Below are 22,633 nucleotides of genomic sequence, written 5' to 3' on the forward strand. Positions count from 1 at the left end.
TAAGAAGCCATTAAATAAGACTCTCTGTGATGCTCTTCAATTTAAAAATAGGAGCAGTGAGATCAGATGGGTTTTACTAATTAACTCAAAATTCAGATGCATGACATGCATTCAGAAAGAATGAGATCTTCATGTCTCTTTGACAAAAATGAATCATCACCAGAACCAAAAGGGTCCACAAGCACAACACAGCTCCTCAATCCTCCACATGGTTGTATAAAAATATTATAAAAGCATACAAGTATATTTTTCACACTACTGATAAGATGATGCTAATCAAGTTTCTTTTCTTCACTACTTTAATAATTCCAAGCTAGAAAATGTAAAAACTCACTAGAATGAGAAGCTTGAGAAGAAAGAATTCTTGATATTCAAATTAATGGATCCCGATATATAATGTGCAGGCTTTGGAAACAAAACTAATAACTTAGTAACACATCCTTAAGTACAACTCACCAGACCTTCTAGATAATTACAGTCCCGCTGCTAAATACACATTCAATACATACAAGTCACCAGTAAAATAATAATACCCATTGTAACTTACAAAAGATCACATTAATCAAAATTAAAAAATAAAGTGGGAATTGTTGTTTTTCACGAGTAATGATCAGCATACAAGTGAAGAATTATGCTTGTAGGTAGCAGATGTATCCAAGTCACCTTACTCGGGAGGAATTTTGGTAGGCTGGATTTCCATCCAGTCTTGGATGAAGTGGAGAACGATGGTGCAATGGCTGCTGGCCTTGTCGATGAACCATAGGATGACTAGCGTGATTTCTAGGTTCCCTTGGTCTTTCATTGGCCGCTTCAAAGCGTTCCAATTTCTCTAAAACTTCCTTCATTGATGGTCGGTGCTTAGGTTCAGCTGCAAGACACTTTAGAGCAAGCTGAGATATATGGAATACAGCCTTGGATGGATATTTTCCCTCCAACCGGGAGTCCATGATTTGTTTCAATTTTCTTCTTTCTGATAAATATGGTTTGACCCAATCCACCAGATTATGTTTCCCACTTGGACGATTTGTATCAAGTGCCCGTAAACCTGTTAGTATCTCAACTAAAACAACACCAAAACCATACACGTCACTCTTGACATACAGATGCCCTGCATAATCAGCATAACATATTGTCATGGCACAGCTTTTAAAACATTCAGGGTTAAGTAGCTGAAGTTTGCCAAAATTTAGGTCAAGGTTAAGCCTCACCCTCATTTGACCTTAAGAGCACCAAAAGTCCAAAAGTTTTGGCAGAAATAATACCTGTGGCAACATACTCCGGAGCAGCATAACCATACGTGCCCATTACTCGTGTTGTCACATGTGATTGACTAGCTGATGGACCCAACTTCGCCAAGCCAAAGTCTGATATCTTGGCAGTATAAGACTGCAATTAAACCAAAAGTTAGACAAGTTCAAAATTTATTTGTGAGAGATTCTTTTTGTGACCAAGGAATTTTTAAACTTTTTAATTCCATGACGCGGTGGATCAATTGTGAGAGGTGGGTTCACAAAGGGAAAAATGGGTGTGCATAAAGGTTGGAAATGTGAACAAGATGAAAAGATGATATAATAATCAATGGGCTAGCGACAGTAGCAATATATCATTCCTTAGTGTATCTCTTGTAGTATGATCATTATTCACTTTTCAATAGAAATTTACCCCATCCAGCAGTATATTGGAGGCCTTAAAATCTCTATAAATAACTTGCTTTTCAGATGTGTGCAAAAAAGCCAGGCCCCGAGCTGCTCCAATTGCAATCTTAAGCCGTAAATCCCATGGAAGTGGCTGAACAGCTGACCCCCCTGCATAAATAAAAGATGTAGTGTACGGTGAATCAAATGAACTTTTATATGTGAATCACATTCACAGCACATTCCCTGCACATATGGACAGTAATAGAATTCAATTATGTTTTAAGCTCTTACTTCCAAACAGATGGTTTTCTAGGCTGCCTTTTTGCATGAATTCATAAATGAGGAGTAACTCTCTGTCCTCCCAGCAGTAGCCTAACAGCTTGACAAGGTTAGGATGAGAAAGCCTTCCTAAGAAATTCACCTCTGACTGCACCAATAAATTAGCACTGAGATAAGCATACATATTTAAAATGGTTTGAACTTTGAATGTAATATTATAAAGAAAATTAGTGAAACATCTAACCAAACTCCAAATAATGCATTGGTGATGTGGTTTAGAAAACCAAGAACTCAGGCTTAATTTAATACAGAACAAGCATTCACAACATAAGGTAATTAATTTTCCATAAAGCTTTGGTCTCTACTCAAACTAGTTATGCTAGGCACCATCTGCACTAATCATTATAAACCAGAATAATTTTTTGTACCCCAGACTCAGAGGCAATGAGGGAGTAGCAGTTCAGCCAAAGTAAACTAAATCACAACTGAATACATTGTTTCCTCTCTCTTCTTTTTTTTTTTCTTTAGGCAATTGTTTACGGTATTTAAGACGCAACAAAATAACATATCCAACAGTTCTTTTTTTTTTTTTTGGATATAATATATCAAAGGGTTCATTATGTTATCATCATAACATATGGGGTTGTTTGCAACATCCACTCTGAATCACAAATGTTTGAAATCAACACACTAATTTGAGCTTAATTAGCAATGTTTACCCAACCATCCAAAATTAGTGTTAAAAATTTAACAAATTAGTGAGTTGGTTAAGGTGGACACTGCAAATTAATGAAAACTAACACAGTAGAGCATCCCACCACCTGATCAGCCCACTAATTTGTTTAAGTGTGATTCTAATTTTAAAGTGTAGCAAACATTACAAATTGATCTCGAATCAGGGTGTTGATTGCAAGAAAAATAAAAAATGATCATAAACACTGCAATGAGCTTATAGTTTTGGGTGGATAGCTGCAATTAACCCAAACAAGAAAGAGAAGTCGTGAATAAGATCTTACATGAATACCATTGAAAGTGGTCTATACTATTTGCAACTACCTTTCCTGTCCAATTACCTTTTGCATGATCATTTTCTAGAAGTGGAGAAGGGTACATTAAAAAGAAACAAGCAATGATGAATATTGCAACAAGAAGCACAGTAAAAGTGTAACTGAGAGGCCTAAATGGATTCACAAGAAGCATAGTAAAAGTGCAACTGAAAGGACTAAAGGAATTCAAAACACATGAACTTCACAACTATATTCTTCCCTAGCAAGTTGGGTAGAATTACCTGCCACTCCTGAAATCCTTGCAAGCTCTCGGAGTTCAATTTTTTGACAGCAATTACCGTCCCATTTCCACTCTTGGATTGCCCCTTATCCTCGAGCCAACCCTTAAAGACCTGTCCAAATCCTCCTTCACCAAGTACTGTATCAGGTCTAAAATTCTTGGTTGCAACCTTTAATTCTGTAAAACTGAAGATCCTCAAGTTTGGGGTGGGCAAGATCTGACCATCTGGATAAGCCTCATCCCCACTAGCAGCTGAGAATTGGCTTTTTGCAGAGATGGTACTACCCTTAGAAGAAGTTATGTTGCTGATTGCCTGAGATGTCCCTGCCCCTGTCCCTGTTAGAATTACCCAAATGACATGATTCAATGTTACAAACTGGGGGTTTTGGTGTTGATCATACAGTAGCTTACATCCAAATCAACTTATCATGTAGATTGAAGAAGTTGTAATTAAACAAACATGAAAAATACTAAAAACCCACATGACAAAATTGAAGACAATCAAGGTGTTCATGTTGTAATGACAGATCAAAATAGTCCTAAAAACAATAGTGAAAATCCATAACAGAGAGTTTTGTCACTGATCACTAAGTCAATATTATTAATAATTAATTAATTAAAAAAACCAACTTTATGACCAAAAAAGAGGGATTATGAAACATGAAAAGAAAAACAAGAAAACCCACATGAGAAATTGAAGAATTTGATGAATATACAAATCAAAATCACAACTTTTTATATTGGGTACCTGAACTTAGACGACCAGTAGTGCTGGGAGTTGGGTTTTCAGCTTTGGAACCCCAACAATTCCCCATCTGAAACTACCTATTCTCTTCCTGCAAGAGCCACAAAATTTGCGGTAGTCTTTGTTATGATATTGCTGATGATTCAGAGCTATTTCAAGATTCAACTCCTGTGATTTTGATAAATATCCTTCAACAACTTGAGATGGGTTTTAATTTATTTTTGCTTGAAACTTCTCTCCTTGCACCATCTACCAATTAACTAAAGTCTAAACCTCTGGGCTCTGACTCTTACTTTCTGGGGTTGTGTATATGACCATTTGTCTGTCTATTCACACCAGAATAAGCAATAAACTGTGGCATTCAACTTAGAATAAATATAAAAAAATTACTGTGATACACTAATTGCGCGATGACTGAGTCTACTATGAAAAGGAAATGGGTTTTTATAACATTTTAAAGCTTCGCGCGTTGATGCAGACTTTTAACACCGTTATTCTAAGTCAATTGCCGTGCTCACAGGGGCTTGGTCAAGTCAGAGAGAAGATGTTCAATCCAATTCCTTTTCTTCTTCTTCTTTTTTTATTTTTTTTCTTAAAATTCAACAGTGTCATTATGGCCATAGGAGGACACAAAGTACAAACAAAAAAAATACGTAGTTGGAAAGGAAACTTCGTCATTTTCTAGGCACAAGTTTTTCTGCGTCATACATAGGTTGTCAGCTTTTACTGTTTCACTTCAAAGTTCAAACCAAACTATTAACAGTTTGGGAATTACCTTAAATTTCTAACTTTACATGAGACATGACGCATTTCACTAACATCTATAGTTGCAGTGTAATTAGTTTGAGCTGGATGTCTCTGGTCTCGTGCACTGATTATGAAATTTATAAGTTGTCTAATTCAGAAGAAATTATATTAAAACTGAATTTTATAGTATTATTTATATATTTAAAAAGAGTTTTGTTATAATATTTTTAATTTTTAATTTTTAGCAATAAATAACACAGGCTTTTAATTTTATATCTATCTTACATAATATCATCATTCACAACTTATTGTGCACTAATCAAAAATTGTTACGTTAACAATTATAAAATATACTGTATTTATAGACTCTTATTATAATTTTTAAATTTCTCATAATACATAATCTTTTCATAATACATTATCAATAATTGTGATTAGTATTATATTACTTTCACATAAAACTATTATTTACAATCATCAGTCTATTATACACCAGTCACAATCACAAATTGTTACCCTAATAACTATAAAATATGAAATATACTGTGTATATAGATTTGTTACATTTTTATTAGGAACTAATCACAAACTTTTATTTTATTGAGCTATTTCAATTTGACTCACTTGAGTTTTCTAGATTTTCTGCATTATACAAGGTGACAAACTGACAGCTAGCACTGATTCGTTTCAAACAAAGTTATTTTGACTCATTCGAGGTTACTTTACGAGTTTTTCTGCATCATATTCATACAAGGTGATAACTAGTACTGTTTCAGTTCAAAAAAAGCTATCTGAGGGTAAGAAGATATGATGAGGTTGAGTAAAGCACTGAATTTAACTTTAACTTTTAATAGTAAGAGCCTCCCTATCCTATACTTTCCTATTTTATCATCTTAAAAAATTACTCTATCAATTATATTATACCATTTTATAATACTCCCAGTATGACAGTTCAGGTGTGCTGGAACAGATCTTCTATTGGCTGGTTTAAACTTAATTCTGATGGTGTTTTGCTTGGGAATCCTGGCAAGGCGGGTGGGGGTGGTCTAATTTGAGATCATCGTGGGGAGTGGATTAAGGGATACTTAAGACGTGTTGGGTTTGCCTTAAGTGTTACTGCCGAGCTATGGGCGCTGAAGGATGGTGTGGTGCTTGCTGCCTAGCTCGGCATCTCCCAATTACTTGTTGAATTAGATGCAAAAATTGTAGTGGACTTGATGCACTCTGCCAAAAATTTCATTAACTCCTTCTCCTCTTTAATCAATGATTGCAAGTACTTCCTTCGTCAATTCCACCAAGTCAAGATCAACCATATCTTTCAGGAAGTGAATAGGCGTCCGGACTATCTGGCCAAAGGAGGCTGCAACTTTTCAAGGACATTTTTTGTATTAGACTCTCCTTATTCGGAAGAACTTTGTAATATTTTAAATTCTGAGGCGTTGGGTTTGTATTCCTTAAGGCTTACTGCCACTACTTCGCCGTTTATGGCTAGTTAGTTTAATGAAATTCCCCCACTTAACCAAAAAAAAAAAATTCTCTCCTTTCTAATTTATGTCTCTCTGTCACTCTCTCAACCACAGAACCACACAGCAATCATCCTCTCAACCACACCACTTCCAAACATCCACCACTGTGACCCTAAACGCACCACAATCCCAGTAAATACCAACCCACAAGCCAACCACAAACCCATTAAAAAATAACCTAACAAAATTCGATTCCACTCTCTCTGAGCAAAATCAAAACTTAGTCTCACCATCTAGCCAAAATCAATAGCAAATAGCAAAATCAAGACCCAAAATTCATAGCAAAATCAAAACTCAATCCACTAATCTCACTACCCATCAATCTCCACCATGCCAATCTTACCACCCACCGATCTCCACCACGCTGATCTCCACTGTTGTACAACCCACTCGTCAAAACCCATGCCAATCTTGACCTATTGATCAAACCCATGCTGATCTCGACCCACTCGATCCACGCCACAGCCTAAAACAACTCTGGTGTCAAGCTTTTTTTTTTTTTTTTGATAATCTGGTGTTAAGCTTTGAACACAAGAGAGAGAGATGTGAGGGAGTGGGGGAACTCTGAGGACTGATCTATCAAAAAAGAGAGAGACCGAGGGAAGATGAGGAATAAAAAAGTATTATTTACTTTTACAATTGTGCTACAGCATCATCACAAATTTATGATGATACTGCAGCACAATTGTAATTTTTTTGGGGTTTACAAGTCCAAATATTGGATGGTTTTTAGGTTTTAATACTAAATTGTTCCTACATATCCCATTTGGCAGTCCCAATGAGAATGCTCTAATAGGAAAAGAGTTACTATGATAAAAGTGTTTCCCTTTTTTTCTTTTTCTTCTTTTCTTTTCTTTTCTTTTCTTGTTTAAGTAACGTTTTTGTTACTCTTTAAAAGAGCTTACTAGTTATTGCTAGTCTCCTCATTTCTTGGTTGATTTTAGTAATTTACCTAATTTGGATATTCTTTTTTGAAACATCATGTGTGTTTGACTCTAAACTAAAAAGCAAACTTATGTTACTATTTAATTTATTTTTGCTTCTATTCATGAGTCTAACTGCACTTTTTAGTACTATTCACGGGTCTTACTGTACTATTTAACTAACTTTTACATTTATCTACCGTACTTTCAACAAAAAATTTTCAATTTTAGCAAAATAAGCGAATTCCAAACATACCCATCATGTTTGACTTTTGCTGTGCAGTAAAAGAGTATTGGTGTTTTTCTTTTTCTTCTTCTAATTGAATCTCATTTAAAAAAAAAAAGAAAAAAAAAAGAAAAAAAAAGAAAAAAAGCAAACCAAACAAAAAATATAAACTAGGCACAGATTCCATCTGATTTACCAGAATATGTCCACAATAATTACATAAAAAATAATGGTGGTCACATAGAAAAGAATTACAGAGTCTTGACGGCTTTGGAATTACCTTGGGTTGTTGCTTTCCACATACACTACTACAGAAAAGTCAAAGTCATGGCACTACAATACATGGCTTCTTTCTTTGACTGAATATTATCTTTCATAATTTCTCTATTTTTGGTCTGACTTGTTAGGGCTGTTTACCGCATGTTTTTAAATAATAATTTTTAATTTTTAAATAATATTACACGTTTTTTTTTTCTACACGTTTTTTTTTTATAAATTTTTTAAACTTAATAACTTTTTTTCACCCACACATTTTTTAATAAAAAATTTAAACTTAAAAACTGTTATTTAACCACACATAACAACCGTATAAACAATTCTATTAAAATAGGGAGAAAATAATATGGACTTCTAATCTTGATTGGGCTGGGCTCCACTGTATAAACAATTCTATTAAAATGACTAAATTACCAGCATGCTGGATTTTCAGGTGGTTGGTGAATAGAGTCCAGGAAGCCTCAATATAGCTTGTATAACATTGAATCCATTGACCCACTTCTGGGGTGTTTGGTCATTAAGAAACACACTTCTCAATCTCATTTATGCAGGCATTGACTATATCAAAATCAAGAAACCCAATTTTTGAGTGCCAGTTAGAATTGTCTATTATGGGGCAGTCACAGGTCAAGTACTCATAACATTGAAACTTAGACCTGTAATAATTAATCCATGCTTTTCATGAATAGCTTTATCTCAATCCCCACTGTGCAACTGGTAATGTTCCACCCCCATACGACAGACTAGTAGTTTTCAAAATTCTATTGATTGCAGATCCTAGCAGGACCTAGTCACCTATGGTCATGTGAAGCATTTCTTGGCATAGCTGAGGTTTTTTTTTTTTTTTTTGGGAAAAATGCGTTTAGCGAGTCCCAAAAGAGTCGGTTATTTGGGTTTTTTGAGTTTATTTTGGCAAGGCCCACACCCAAAAGAATACTTTTCCTCCCCTTTCCGTCTACCACACTTTCAACAAATAGGCAAACATATATGTTGAAAATCATATTTCATGAAACAAAGTCCATTTGTTCAAGAACACTCAATTATAGAATGATACTAATAATTAGATGACCTTATATGTATTATAGGGGAAAAAATGAAGAGAAGGAATTAGGAACACATTATATGCAGTGTTCAAGTTCTAAAAGTACATGCAAGTATGCAACAAAATTAGAAGTACCAAGGTCCTGAACCATTTAACTCTTTGCTTTTAAAGTTAGGAAGCTTTTTAGCGGACTTGGTATTATGTGGGATCAAATATTGAAACCAGTGAAACATTCATATTAATCTCATCGTCATGCATGCAACGTTGCAGTCTACAAATTATCAAATCTCAAGCAATTTCTATTTGTTATAATTAACAGAGGATTATAATATAAAATAAACATCTTACATTATCTAACAAATTCTTGCTAAATAATGGTTTCCAACGTTACAAATGAAACCTTTTTTTTCCTTGTGGGCCTAAGAATTAGAATACATTAATCTGTACAGGAACAACCTACACTCTTCTACAATACAATTAGGTGCGGCTCTAATCGGCTCCACATTTAGAAGCCCCGTTGGTCTCATAACTAGGAGCAACAAATCATAAACCCACCTTTCTATGGTTAAAAGAGATGAAAAAAAATTGAATTATTCTCATAGCTGCAATGCTAAATCTGGCTGTGCTGAATCAACCCGGCTAGAACTAGGGGATCCTGGAGACTGGAATATGACATTCAGGTCAGGTGGAACCGAATCTGGTTTCTGTTGTGGTGTCAATCTAGCTTCTGTTTTCTGTTGTGGTGACAACCCTTGCCAAGTTGGCCGCGGATGAAGGCCCCTTATTGGTGGAGTCAATGCCTCACTCCCAGAGTTTGGCAATGAGCTGCCAGAATTTGTTGAAGGGTCTTCCGAGTTAAGGCTGTTTGCAGTCGCCGGACGGATGAAGTTAGTATTAGTCCTGGAGACTGTGTCAAGCACCTGCGACGACTGTATGTTAAAACCAGGAGGCCTGGCTGCTCCAATTAGTTTCCCCATGTGAGCAGCAATGTTAAACCCATATGAGCCACTAAATCCATTCATGCCGAGGTGAATTACAGGGCTTTGGTGAGTTGGAAAGGACGGCCTTGGCCTGATTGCACCTGTACTGCTATTCAATATGTTAATCCCAGAGTTAGAATTTATTCCTTGAGCAACTTCTGCTTTTCCTGTCAGAGGTTCAGGAGATTTATTTGCAGCAAATGGGGATGATGAGGTGGTGGCAGACGGAGGGAGGTGCTTTCTTGGATGTTCATCCAAAGCTGAGTGAGCAGAAGGTACATGTTTCTCAGACGAATTATTCCCTTCAGGCATCATCTCTGAAAAATCATCTCCCTTTGATTCAACAGCACAAGGTGTTGCAGTAGAGGATGAACTTTTGATAACAGGAAATGGCAGCAATGGTGATAGCTGCCCTGCTAACGATGAAGGGAGTAGCAGTGGCCTCTGTGGTAGGACATCATTTTCTCCAACCCATCCAGGGCCATACTTCACGCCAGCAGGCAAAGACCTTTCTATCCTTTTAGAAGCAACTTTCCAAGCAACGGGCCCAAGATTTGCAGCAAAACGAGCCAGACTTCTTGCATACCCCTGCTCTGAATGAAGCCCTACCTGATTCATATAAAAGCCAAGTCAACAAACCAACAAAATCCAGGGTCAGATAAGAGAACCAAATAATTTGTCAACCAAACAGAGACTGCAACACTTCTGAGGAGTTTTATACTGATTATGTAATGATTCCTGAAAGAGAAATATTAGAGGACAGGACCCTAACATAGTTGAAGGGTGACACCAGTTAAATCCAATTATCTTTTTTTATTGGTGATTGTTTTGTAAGTTTTTGTAACTCAAATCATTTGGCCTTGGTTCATTCTAGAATTTTTTTTTTTTTAAGATCTCCCATCAATCAACAGGGATTTCATGCATGGCTGAGTAGCATCAGTTTCATCTTCTAAGAATTAAAAAGAAAGCTCAACATTAATGTGATACATACAGCCATTAGCTGCTTCCTCTCTATATCAAAAGTAGCTAACACAGATGGCTCTCGTCCACTAGCTGATGGATGGGATTGCCTGTATGTATTCCGTCTGGTCTCATCAAGTACAAATGGTTTCTTCCCATTCTTTATTTGATATCCCTTCATCGTGGAACCTGTAACGTAAGTAAAAAAGCCTCAAGCCTCCACTAAAAGTGGATTTATGCATCAAAGCAGGAGAATTGTAGTGAATGGACAACCAAAAGCAAGCCAATGCTCAAATTTCAAACCTGGAAATTCATCATTCCTCTCAGATTTGTTATCGACCATCCAATTAGTATAAACATCATTATTGCGAGAACCATGGAATCGTCCAGATGAATCTGCCAAAGCAGATTTGTCTGAAAGATGAGTTCCTTTTCTCAGATCATTGGACCAGTTGTTTTCTCCCCCAGTAGCAAGAGTGGCATCAGCGGAAAACTCTGAGCCAGCACGCTCCAAGGAAGGCCTGCCCAGTGATTTTTTTAAATTCTTGGTTGGTGGTCTGCCTCTTCTCACTATTTTGGGCTCTGGTTCATTATCATCACTTTCTTGCCTCAAATTTTCAAAGTTCTTTTTTGCCAGCTCATGTATGGATCGTGCCTGAAAACAAAATGAATGTTACAGACAAACACAAAAGGATGGCCTAACAATGGCAAGATAGAAGCTTAAAACAAACCACACCTGTCGAAAATATATGGTATCGGGTGCATTATACTGCATTGCATTCGAACAGATTAAGAACACATCTTTCTGCACAACAAGAACATCAAGTTAATATTCAGGAACTTTAGTTCAAGCATTCTTGCAAAATATGCATGAAGAATGACTTCCACAGCATCATTCCACTAAGCCATTGGCCTATTATTCTAGGGGCATAATCAAAAGACTTTCCAGAATTAATAAAATATAAACCTGTAAAATATTATTATTTCCACCAAGCAATTATATATGGAGATAAGTCTTAGCAGCACATTAATGCCTAAAACAATATATAAAAAAGCCATAATACATATATATATATATATATATATATAGCAGAAGTTTACTAGTAGATCTTGCCTAAGACTACTTTAAAAAAGATTTTTAACTGTTTCAGCTGAACCAACAGAAACATCTGAAAGAGACTCGCTCTCTCTCCCTCTCTCTCTGTGTGAGGTATGTCAGCCATACAAGATAGAAAGCAATGATGCTAAAAGAAGAATAGGCAAAGACTACCGCTAATCACTAACATTATGTATGCATAGCATACATCTGACATGCTTAGCACATTGCTCTCATAATTGTAGATTCCCTTATACATGCAAAAGAGGAAGACCGTAATATACGCTGCATATGCAAGGTCTATAAACCAAAATGCATTAACTGACACATGGTGCAGCCTAACTTTTGCAATGTGATTGTCCTCCCATTTATTCCTCCCACAACACATCAATTATGGCAAGCATCACATTAATCCTGATGTCTCTTGTGATTCGAATAAAACACTAATGTGACCCTGTGAAGCTCCTTCACACAAATCCAATCTCCCATTACATGCTACAATCTAATGCAAAGACTGCAAGAAAATACTTGCACGTCAGCTTCTACTTCCTATGAGCAGATTGACAAACAAACTGCAAATGGACAAGAATTATATAAACAGCTTGTTTTGGGATTCTCCAACAGTCAAAAACTATGTAAACAAGTTGAGTAGTATGCTGTGCACGTTGGAAATTTTAGTTAGACTCTGTATACCGAGCAATATTAATTCTAAAACCTTTTATTTTCATTCTTTAATTGATAAGATCTAACCTAGGTCCAAGCCCACCAAAATCCTTTACCAACAGACTTAAGGTCTAGAGGTGTCCTCGTTCTAAAGCCAAAACAGTTCCTAGCGAGTAGTAGAAACAAGGAAAAATTATGATTAACAGATCTTTAAGAGGTAAAGCTCACTCAGAGTAACATTGATTAGTACTAATCAAAAGAGTAACATTGGTTAGTATGAAAACCAAATTTTACATACTTGAACTCGTTGACTTGAATGCAGCTTGTAAAGCTACAAAGCATGGGACGCATGGTAGATTACTAAATGCTAATCTGGACAGGATCATGATTCAATTATTAAACTACAGCTTGGATAAATATCTAAATGAATATAGTGCAAACATTTACACCATTGCTACAAAGAAAAAATGAGACAGAAACTTCCTTCTACAGAAGCTACAAAACACAACAGCTGACGACAAGATCATTAAACTTATAAATATGCAACAAGGCATTTTAAAAGGAATGAATCAAGGACACTTAGTATATTCCAAAGTTCAATCCCAACAACAGTAGATCCTTAAATTAAATCAGTTGCAATGCATGGCAGGCCAACCCGGCGATAGCCATTCCAGACAATAAGACACTTAAGACAAAGCATGGCCAACACGAACAATTTCAACTCCAAATTGGACATCTTTTACTCAATCCATTCAGTCTGGAATCAAAGGAAGAGTGAAGACAAAAGTAATCCCACGTCTTTAGAGAACCAAATGCCAATTGGAGCATTTACAGTAAATTAGCAACTTAGTAAACTAAAATTAGAAGATAATTCTAACTAAAACAAAACCATAAGAGTTCAAACCAACCTCAAACTGTTCCAAAGTGGCATAAGCTCCACCAGAAACTTTCTTCCTCACAGTTCCAAAATCCATTGGGTGCTCAATTACCTCATGATAGTCAGGAAGCTGCATAAATACATAAATCTCAGAATAGTAACATAAATAAAAGCATACAATACAAGTCCTAGAACTTAATGCATCAGCATTATTTATCACCCTCAAGAACAGAACTAACCTCACTCGGGTCCACGGGCTCGGAAAATACACCATAAGTGTCCTTCCTGACATTAAATTTTAACAAAAAAAAAAAAACACCTCAGCACAGTGTAAACCAAAAGTTACATCAAAGTAATCAAAGAAATGCAAATCTGGGAAAACTGAAAAACACACTTTTGAAGCCTTTCGAGGATGAATAGTAACAGCTTTTTATCTGGTAAAGGCGTTGAGGGACCCGAATCCAACTGACCCCCTACACATAATCATCCACTTAATCATCAAAAAAAACAACAAACAAACAAAAAAAAAGTAAATTTTTTTTTCCTTTTTTAACCGAATGGGTGTCAGATTATAAGCAAACCTTGGTGGGTGCTTGTGGGGTTTGCACCAGAAATAGACTTCTCACCCTGCAGTGCAAAGAAAAAAACAAAAATAGCAATTAGAATCAAAATAATGAGCTATGAAAACAAAGAAACAAACATATAGGGAAAATTGAAAGTATTTTCTATTGTGGGTAGTGAAAGCAAAAATAAAAAAACCAAAGTAGCAATGGAAAAAAAAAAAAAAAAGCAAAGTTTTAAGGCGGCATTCAAAGCACCCAAAAAGGGAAAATACAGTTACGAACTGTAAACTAATTATTAAAAAAAAAAAAAAAGATAAGACAAATTTACACTTTTTTTTTTTGAGATTTGACAGTCAAATCATTATTAAGATTGAGTAAATAAATACTGATTAAATTTCTTAACAATCCCAAAGATATAATTCAAAAAAGTGATTCACTAATTTTGCCTCCACCCAGAAATTTAATTTGTTGATTTTGATTTGCAAAGATATAGGACCAAGTCAAACCCTTTCTTTCACAAAATACAAGGTCCTAATACTCTCTCTAAAAGGGTGCGAAATTCAAGGAGTTTTCAAATAACGTCAACGTTTAAAAAACAAAAGATAACGAATTTTCGCGCTTTCAACCGCGAAATTGAAAACCCAAATAGAAAAAAAAAAAAAAGCAATTTTTTCAAAAATTGAAACTTGTGAGAGGAAAAATTGGCAGTTTTGGAAGCGCGAAATTGAACGGAAAAAATTCGATACCTTGAGAGAGTCAGATCCACGAGCGATCGCATTGATCTTACGCTTCTTGTTGGAATCGGAGGCGGCGGCGTTGTCGTCGTCGGCGATGGAATCGGAGTTGCACGAATTCAAAGACGCCGAATTGAGCGAGGATTTCTGCGAAGGAGGCAGCCGGAGAACCAGCTTCAGCTTCTTCTCCCGCCGCCGCTTTTTCTTCCCGCCGCCGGCCGATTCGTTTCCGTTTCCGCCGTTGTTGCCGTTGCCGTTATCGTCGGAGTTCGAGTTCGAGTTCGAGTTCGAGTTGGACTCCTCTTCTTCATCTTCGTCTTCGTCTTCGTCGGGGATAGGGTTACGGCGAGTGGATCGGCGGAGAGGAACGGCGGAAGAAGGAGGAGGAGGGGTAGTTCGGTAATTAGGAGAGGAATGAGGGGCAGAGTTGTAATTTCGCTTCTGCTGTTGCTGTTGTTGTTGTTGTTGTGGTGGTTGTGGTGGTTGGGGTTGTTGTTCTCTGAGAGTGCGTTTTTGAAGATCTAAGAGAGAAGGACGACCTTTCTTCTTCTTCTTCTTCCTCTCTACTACCTTACCCATTTTCTCTGCTTCTCTCTTTCTTTCTCACTCTCTCTCTCTCTTTGTTTCTCTCTCTATCTCTCTCTCTCTCTGAAAGTCTATCTCTCTCTCTCTCTAGGGAGAGACAGACAAACAAACAGGGTGTTAATTTTTTTATTTATTTTAATTTTTTTTTCTCTCTTTTTTTTTTTTTTAATATTTTAATTTGTCTGAGGGGTGCATGCCAATCACGTGATATTCACTCACACGGGTTTTATCCTACTTTAACACGTGTTGTTGTGAAGAATCAAGACAAAACAATGGGATTTTAGGATAATCCTTCCTTCTTTCCTTTTAATAATTTTTATTTCCTAAAAAATCAAAGTTGGAACTTTATAATATAAACATGATTATGTTTACCAAGGCATATGTTAAATTTTGTACCAATCAGATATTATTTACTATTTAACCAATAAATTTATATTTTATGTATAATTTTTTATCTATAAAGACTTGAAATTTAAATATTTTATTGATAGTATAGTTATTGATTTTTGATTTTATGGAAATTTTGTAAATATGGATGATATGAGAAAAAAAATGTAATTTAATGGTGGATTTGTTAAAATTCACATCTAATAAAAAAAAATTATTGAACAGAGTTATCGTCAAACTTTGTTCTTAGATATATTGAAGTTAATTTTTGAATCACTTTTAAGTTTTGATGAATAAATATGTTTAGGCTCAAGAATGATTAATATATATTGGAATGAACTTGATAAATATAAGATGTACCTTTTTAAAAAGAAAATTATAATTAGTTATTTACAATAAGGAGAGAAAGTTTGAATCTTGAATATCATGAATAATTCTTAATAAATATAGGATATACCTATGTGCATACATTGAGTTTAGAGTGATTAGTTTGTTTATGAATAACTTAGCAGTACAGTTTGTTCTTCTTTAATAGAGGAATTAAGATTCAAATTCCTTCTTTTGCTGTACTAATTTTTTTCTTAGGTTTGTTTATGAACAGGACCATAAATATTTTTTTGTTGTTTTTTGACTTATCCATCCTATGACATGTTTTAATAGTAGCTTAAGTAAAGTACATATGCGTCTATTTGGCTCAAACTTGTTTGACATTTTACCTCTTTTTAGTTAAAAGTTCGTTAAAATATGGTTGTTTCTATAAAAAGTAAATACTTAAAAAATTGTACATAAAAAAATAAGCTAAAAAACAAAGCAGAAAAGTAATGACAAATAGTCTCTTCTTTCTAGTTAGTCTACACTCGAAAAAAAAATTATTTGATTTAGAGGCTGACAAAAAAAAAAAACTACTTATTCATACAAAAAAATCATAGAAAATTAACATTGTTTAGTAAAGGTGCTATTCACCTCGTGTGTTTTTTCTAACTAGAATATCACTTCACATGTATGCGAAAAGTTTTTTAACCATTCATGGAGATCTTAATGTAGTTTCACACTTTCACTAAGTTCTTATTATATTTATTTATTTAAAAAAATTGAAAAAAAAGGAAGTTGCAACATCAAGACAAAACATTAATACTATAGAAACATTAGGATTTTTTTTTCTCTCTTTTAGGATGGGAAGACACATATTTTTATTTTTTTGGTAATCAAGAAGACACATATTTCACTTCTCACCAACCAAATCACAATGTCTTAACCATTCGAAATGGATTGAATTAATTTTCATGATCAAAATTACTATTTTTAACATATACCATAATACATAGTTCCAATCCAATGTCAAAGGAAAATATCTATTAAAAGCGAAAAGAAAAAGAGAAAAAGTTCGGCCACCACCACTGACCCATTGTGTGCGTCATGTCATTATCCAATATTTTAATGGGGGCCCAAGAAGCCACGTGGCAAGATATGGTTGGAGGACAGAACAGACAGTGCCGTAGAGGAATCAACCTCTGCAGAGCAGAGCGGCGAGACAGAACAAAGAGGACGATCAAGTAGTTTGTAAAGTACTAAAAACCAGAGATTCTTTAACAGAGAAATTGAACATGTGTATTGCAGTGTTTCTATGGCGAGCTCACCCTCTATACCCACTCATTCTTTTGCTTAATAGGGATGAATATCACAGCAGGTGAGCCCAAATCTCTATCTGGGTCTTCGTTTTTTTTTTTGTTGGGATTAGTTTTGGCTGTCTGATATGGTTTCTGAGGTTGACAAGGTACTATTTTTTGTTGGGTTTGTTTTGGTTTTGGTTTTGGTTTTGAAGGCCTACAAGGCAATTGGAATGGTGGGATGGTGGTGAAATATTGGGAGGGAGAGATGAGCTTGCAGGTGGGACATGGTTGGCTTGTAGCAGGGATGGAAGGGTTGCTTTTCTCACAAATGTTAGGGAAGTTAAGTGTCTTCCTGATGCCAAGAGTAGAGGGGATCTCCCATCTCGGTTCTTGCAGGTAATCTCATTATGCTTTTGTTAAATCTAAAGAGAAAAAAATGTAGAGATTGATGTAGAGAGTGGAAGTAACGAGAGAACAAGAAATAGAGAATGCTAGGATTACATGGTTCGGCTTGATGGGATAAAGCCCTTGACGTCTACATTGTTACTTGTATCCGTGTCTATTACAAGCAGTCATTGTCCATGACTCTAATATGGTTTTGGTGTACATCAGCTGAGTAATACAGTTAGGCCTCTTGGACCATTACACATAGTTAACACATAATCCCAATATAGACATTATGTTTAACAGCTTTTGATAAAATTCTTTGCTATCTCTCACTCTCTCTGTTTTGTTTGTTCTCCTTTTAATTTGAATGATTTAAAAGGGCAGTGTATAAAGGACAAAACTTTGGTACAATTTATTATGTGTTGTTCCTTAGATGCCATACCTTAAGTTCCTTAACGTGATTGCATTGGCCAGTGAGCACAAAATGTATTATCTTTCTCATGGACAATTAAATTTGACTGTATGATTAGTGGCCACTGTGGCAACATAATTCAGTTTAACTGGGAATCTCTAAGGTTCAGCTCATAAAGAATGCTGCCAAGAACTGCAGCAGGCCGTGCTATCTATCAGATTCTTTCTTTAATTACTGTTGAAGACCTGCAAGTAAATCTTGAATAATGTGAGATGATGAATGATTTTGGAAATTGCTAAATTACTACCTGGTTGACAAACTGACACGCCAGGGAATCTAATTGGTGTCACATCAACATAATAAATAAATTTCCAAATTACTTGTTTTGTTGTGTGTAAGAAAGTTCACACTTATGTGGTAAAATTTAGAGTATCCTTAGCATCACTCACTGATCCTAGTTCTGTGCACTTTGGATGCCTTACCTTAGAGCTTTTAAACTCGTAATTCAATTGCTAGCCAACTTTAATGAGATTGATATGTTTTAAAAAGGTAAATCTTTTTAGGGCCTTGAACGATTGTTTTGTCATGGCTGCAGAGCAAGAAGAAACCCATGGACTTTGCAGAAGAAGTGACAAAGGAGGTGGATCAGTATAATGGGTTTAACTTGATATTAATTGATCTTTGTTCCAAAACCATGGTATATGTAACCAATAGAGCAAAAGAAGATAACAAGTTTGTCACTGAGGTTTCAACTGGGATTCATGTATTAACAAATGCAAGCTTAGACTCTCCATGGCCTAAGGTAAGAAGGTATGTTATACTTCTTCATCTACATTATATAATTGCAATTCTGACTATATTAAAAAGTCATATTTTCTTATTCATGAACACAAAAAGGAAAATTACAAATCTGCATATTGTATGATCTAATTGCTACTTCATTTCCTTTAAAGTAGATAAATTAATAGGTCAAAACAAATCCTATCTTGAGTAATGTTACTTTTTGATTTGGTTTATCTTCTATACCATATCAGCTAGCCTTTTACTTGATATTCTGCATCATTTACTCTCTCAGCAAATTAGTCTGGATAATTTTTCTATTTCAGGCTCAAAGACTGGGCAATAATTTCAAAGAGCTATTGGATACATATGGTGAAGAAGAACTACCTGTGAAAGAGATGGTTGAAAAGCTAATGAAAAACACAGAGAAAGACGACGAAAGCATGCTACCTCACATTTTTCCTCCAGAAAGGGAATACAACTTAAGTTCCATATTTGTTGACACAATTAATCCATTGGTAAATCTAGTTACTGTTCCATTATAATTCAGAAAATGTGAAACTTATATCACAAATTTTACTACAATTTTACAAGTTGACTTGACGATGAATGTGATCGGTATGTTTGAATTTCTTCTTCTAATTGATGACACATTAATTTGTAAGGTTTATGTAGTAAAATTTGTAATATTTTTTACAGAATTTCTCAAGTTTTTCTCTTTTGCATAGGGACGTTATGGCACTAGAAGCACTTCTGCTTTGTTTGCTAAAGCAGCTGGGGAAGTATGCTTTTATGAGAGCCATCTGGAGAATGATCTGTGGAAAGAACAGACTGCAACTTTCCAGATAGAAGAGACAAAGTGATTGATGGAATATGGTGGCCCAACAATCTCTATGGTCAATCTTGTCTGAGTAGAGTCAAGCTAGATAACTTGTGAGTTTTGACATCCTTGTTCTTTCTTTTAGTTGTTAAGAGGAAAATAGATATAACTCAACCTTACACCACGTGAGGCATATACAAATCCTCTCCTACACTTGTTGAATAATCGTTCAATAAAACTGGACAGTCTGGACTTAAATGATTAGTTCACCCTGTTTGATTTGGTAGCTACTATTTATGATTTTCTTTCGAGTGCTTATTGCAATGCAATTGTTTGGAGTCTTTATATTGAGCTCTTTCAAGAAACCTTGTTTGACAAGAGAGTGGTCAAATTGCATAGAGCATTGGGTTCATTACTGCACAAGATCATTCGGCTTTAAGCTGCACTTTCCCGCCAATGAGCTTTAGGTTGGTTTATAATTGGTGAGTGTGACTTATGAGTGATGTTACAGTTATGACTACTACATAAGATGATTGATGTGTCAAGTTTTAAACACAAAGCAAAAACTAGATTCAAAATGTATTTAATATGTTATTGAATGACAGTAATCACATTTGGTTATCTCAGTTTGTAAAACCACCAACTTTGGCATTTTCTCTGACTAATTATGTGTTTTTAAAACAAGTGAAGGTCTGACTGATAGGGGGAGTTGCAGTACACAGTTTTATTAAACATCACCCTAGCTTTTATTACTTGACATGATGTCCTTAGAACTGTACTGAATTATCATCTTTGCTTCCTATGTTGAGGCCTGATTCTTGTCTAATTTAGAATAGCTGCCTACTAGAAAACACAAGGGAAAAATAAAGGAGAACATTCAGAAACAATAGTTTTTGTGTACACCAACAGCCTGAGACTTATTCTTATCTATATATCAATGTAAACCATACACCCAGCCCTGGTCTACATTATTTGCCACTCATCACAGAGATGACGAGGCATTTAGCTGTTTACCCTTATAACACCCCAGTACATAGTTTCTCAATCTCTCATTTGGCAAGGCAAGTTGCACATGTGCAACCATCACCACACTTGCAAAAGGCCTTGCCAGTTCCCATGGTATGCTCATTCTTAGGGCATGAGCACGGATTGCAGCCGCAGTGCTCGCCACATGAGCATGTCATATGATCATCTTTGGCTGTGGTTGAGCTTACGCTTGTGGTAGTGCACCTGTTCATGATCTCATTACAAACTTATTGCATTTCTATGTCACATGGATCCAAATTTCCACTACACAGTAAGGTTTAGTGATAAATAGTAATGTGGCTTCAAATGTAATAACTGCTTTGTGTAAATTATTTTAGAATACAAATTTTAGGTACCATTCTATGCTGTTCTTAAATTGAATTCAACTACATGATTATATTGACCAATCTAGCAAAAGGAATGTTATATATATACATACATATATATATATATATATTTTTAAGGACAATTAAATTCAATTATGTGATTCATTAGCCAATAAAACCACTTGGTTAAAGTATAACACTTACCTAACACTTACTCTACTTTTTTTTTTTAATACTCAATGACCTGGACTTCATATCAACAGTAAACATAAATATTCATGAACCTCTTCATTTGTTGTTTACCCCCTTATTGCCACTCTTTATGTTTTAAAGCTTTGGTTTGAAAAAAATTAGAACAATAGGCATCCTTTTTTTCTTTTTCAGTTACAGTTCAGTATAATATTACTACTCGGTTCCTTGATCCTGCAAAGTATCTGGAAAATTTCTCACTTTTTTGAGTTTTGGTGGTGTCTTAGATAGACTGCCTGACCATTTGGAAGAAGAGGCAACAATATCATGTTTTCATTAGAAATGAGAAAAGTCCAACCACAGTTTTCAAACATCATCACTTAAAATCTATTTCCACTAGAATGATACTTGTACCAACTTTAAAACATAAAGAAAAATTTCGCAATTTTTTTTAAAAATTATTTTTTAATATTTATGAATAATTTAAAATTTTAATATTACAGATTGTATTGATTTTCACCCCCAAAATATAGCTTTTTTTTAGTAGTAAAATTAGTAAAAGTTTTAGTATAATTTTTTCTTCCACAAATCAGCAAACAAAAGGCACAGTTTGTAGAATGTAAGAAGTGAACATGGACTGACCTACAATCCACACATCCGGGACAGGAAACAGGGCAGCTACAGGTTTCGTTGCAAACAGCAGAACCTCGACCTATTGTATCCATTTTTTAACCTCAAAAAAGTTCAGACTGAAGGCGACTTAGCTAACTAGTCACCGCAACAATATGTAACTTTCAATTAATGATAGTAGCGTTTCTTCTTAGGCCTTGTAATGCTGCCAAATGGACATCAGAATCTTAGAGATCTACACGTGGCATTCCAGTCACATTACAAAATTATACGTGTCATCAAGAAATTTTGGTTTATGAGTGTGGAGGTTCAAAGGGAAGCATGAGCCATGGGCTTAAGCAAGACAAGGTGCCCAAGGAAGCCCAACAGGGAGGCAGGAAGGAGTTGGGCCAAGTTGCTAGGACCCACCATAGTCAGTGGGAGAGGATCCTCGGGAAATGCAGGGAAAATTAGCTGGGATTTGGATAGTTCAGGGAGGCATGCCTATGAGCACATGGAACAAAGGAGGTCATGTCCCATAAGCCGCCCACAATTTAGAAGAAAGCTTTGGGAACAAATGGTGGCTTAGGAGTCAGCACCTAATGAAGGAGCTTAGTACCTCGGGTAAAGCAGGAAAGGGGAACCAAGAAGGAATGTGATTAGGAGTCTTTTTGCCTTCCATCATTAACAATGAAGATCTACCCATTTAGAGGAAAGTGATAAAGTGTGAAGCAGTCAGAGCTTTGAGATGTCTTTTTAAAGACCTTGGGAAAAGGATGAGAAGTCTTGACTTGGGAAGAACATTTAGGATTACTCAAACAAGATCTCCCATAAGAAGAAGGTCAGCTAGGGACTTTTGGGCTACCAAACCTCAAAAGGGGAAACAATGAGAGAATGAGGAAAGGACTAGCCACTACAAACAAAACATTAGGTATGGTATC

The 22,633-nt window shown here is 35.6% G+C and overlaps 4 protein-coding genes across 4 annotated transcripts; 1 reads left to right on the forward strand and 3 right to left on the reverse strand.

Annotated features, from left to right (window-relative positions):
• Positions 1–347: 347 nt before the first annotated feature.
• Positions 348–4,370, reverse strand: LOC142605354 (putative serine/threonine-protein kinase PIX13). The gene is made up of 6 exons (XM_075776820.1): positions 3,952–4,370; positions 3,205–3,539; positions 1,929–2,064; positions 1,663–1,805; positions 1,263–1,386; positions 348–1,108 (listed from the first exon to the last, which is right to left on the reverse strand). The coding sequence occupies exons 1-6, from the start codon at positions 4,016–4,018 to the stop codon at positions 660–662; spliced, it is 1,254 nt and encodes a 417-aa protein (XP_075632935.1). The 5' UTR covers positions 4,019–4,370; the 3' UTR covers positions 348–659.
• Positions 4,371–8,966: 4,596 nt separating this feature from the next.
• Positions 8,967–15,250, reverse strand: LOC142643293 (uncharacterized). Its single transcript, XM_075817846.1, has 9 exons — positions 14,574–15,250; positions 13,846–13,891; positions 13,659–13,737; positions 13,504–13,549; positions 13,296–13,394; positions 11,365–11,433; positions 10,932–11,283; positions 10,660–10,817; positions 8,967–10,277 (listed from the first exon to the last, which is right to left on the reverse strand). The coding sequence occupies exons 1-9, from the start codon at positions 15,138–15,140 to the stop codon at positions 9,285–9,287; spliced, it is 2,409 nt and encodes an 802-aa protein (XP_075673961.1). The 5' UTR covers positions 15,141–15,250; the 3' UTR covers positions 8,967–9,284.
• A 1,768-nt stretch (positions 15,251–17,018) lies between these two features.
• On the forward strand, positions 17,019–19,853 carry LOC142642395 (uncharacterized). Its single transcript, XM_075816744.1, has 5 exons — positions 17,019–17,220; positions 17,356–17,539; positions 18,538–18,744; positions 19,049–19,240; positions 19,451–19,853. The coding sequence occupies exons 1-5, from the start codon at positions 17,138–17,140 to the stop codon at positions 19,583–19,585; spliced, it is 801 nt and encodes a 266-aa protein (XP_075672859.1). The 5' UTR covers positions 17,019–17,137; the 3' UTR covers positions 19,586–19,853.
• Positions 19,854–20,458: 605 nt separating this feature from the next.
• Positions 20,459–21,923, reverse strand: LOC142642396 (metallothionein-like protein 4A). The gene is made up of 2 exons (XM_075816745.1): positions 21,726–21,923; positions 20,459–20,772 (listed from the first exon to the last, which is right to left on the reverse strand). The coding sequence occupies exons 1-2, from the start codon at positions 21,806–21,808 to the stop codon at positions 20,592–20,594; spliced, it is 264 nt and encodes an 87-aa protein (XP_075672860.1). The 5' UTR covers positions 21,809–21,923; the 3' UTR covers positions 20,459–20,591.
• Between the last annotated feature and the right edge of the window lie 710 nt (positions 21,924–22,633).

This window comes from Castanea sativa, chromosome 7 (assembly GCF_040712315.1).
Source record: "Castanea sativa cultivar Marrone di Chiusa Pesio chromosome 7, ASM4071231v1".
NCBI classification, from domain to species: Eukaryota; Viridiplantae; Streptophyta; class Magnoliopsida; order Fagales; family Fagaceae; genus Castanea; species Castanea sativa.

Bases quoted from the DNA above. Each gene is read 5' to 3' on its own strand.
- LOC142605354 (XM_075776820.1), bottom strand. From the start codon at position 4,018: ATGGGGAATTGTTGGGGTTCCAAAGCTGAAAACCCAACTCCCAGCACT. The intron at 3,540-3,951 runs GTACCCAATATA...TAATTCTAACAG, and splicing joins TACTGGTCGTCTAAGTTCAG to GGACAGGGGCAGGGACATCT. The intron at 1,109-1,262 runs GTATTATTTCTG...CTGATTATGCAG, and splicing joins TCCGGAGTATGTTGCCACAG to GGCATCTGTATGTCAAGAGT.
- LOC142643293 (XM_075817846.1), bottom strand. From the start codon at position 15,140: ATGGGTAAGGTAGTAGAGAGGAAGAAGAAGAAGAAGAAAGGTCGTCCT. The intron at 13,738-13,845 runs GTTTGCTTATAA...GATTATGTGTAG, and splicing joins CCCCACAAGCACCCACCAAG to GGGGTCAGTTGGATTCGGGT. The intron at 11,434-13,295 runs GTTGGTTTGAAC...CTTGTTGTGCAG, and splicing joins CCACTTTGGAACAGTTTGAG to AAAGATGTGTTCTTAATCTG.
- LOC142642395 (XM_075816744.1), top strand. From the start codon at position 17,138: ATGTGTATTGCAGTGTTTCTATGGCGAGCTCACCCTCTATACCCACTC. The intron at 17,540-18,537 runs GTAATCTCATTA...TCATGGCTGCAG, and splicing joins TCCCATCTCGGTTCTTGCAG to AGCAAGAAGAAACCCATGGA. The intron at 18,745-19,048 runs GTAAGAAGGTAT...TTTCTATTTCAG, and splicing joins TAGACTCTCCATGGCCTAAG to GCTCAAAGACTGGGCAATAA.
- LOC142642396 (XM_075816745.1), bottom strand. From the start codon at position 21,808: ATGGATACAATAGGTCGAGGTTCTGCTGTTTGCAACGAAACCTGTAGC. The intron at 20,773-21,725 runs GTCAGTCCATGT...GATCATGAACAG, and splicing joins CCCGGATGTGTGGATTGTAG to GTGCACTACCACAAGCGTAA.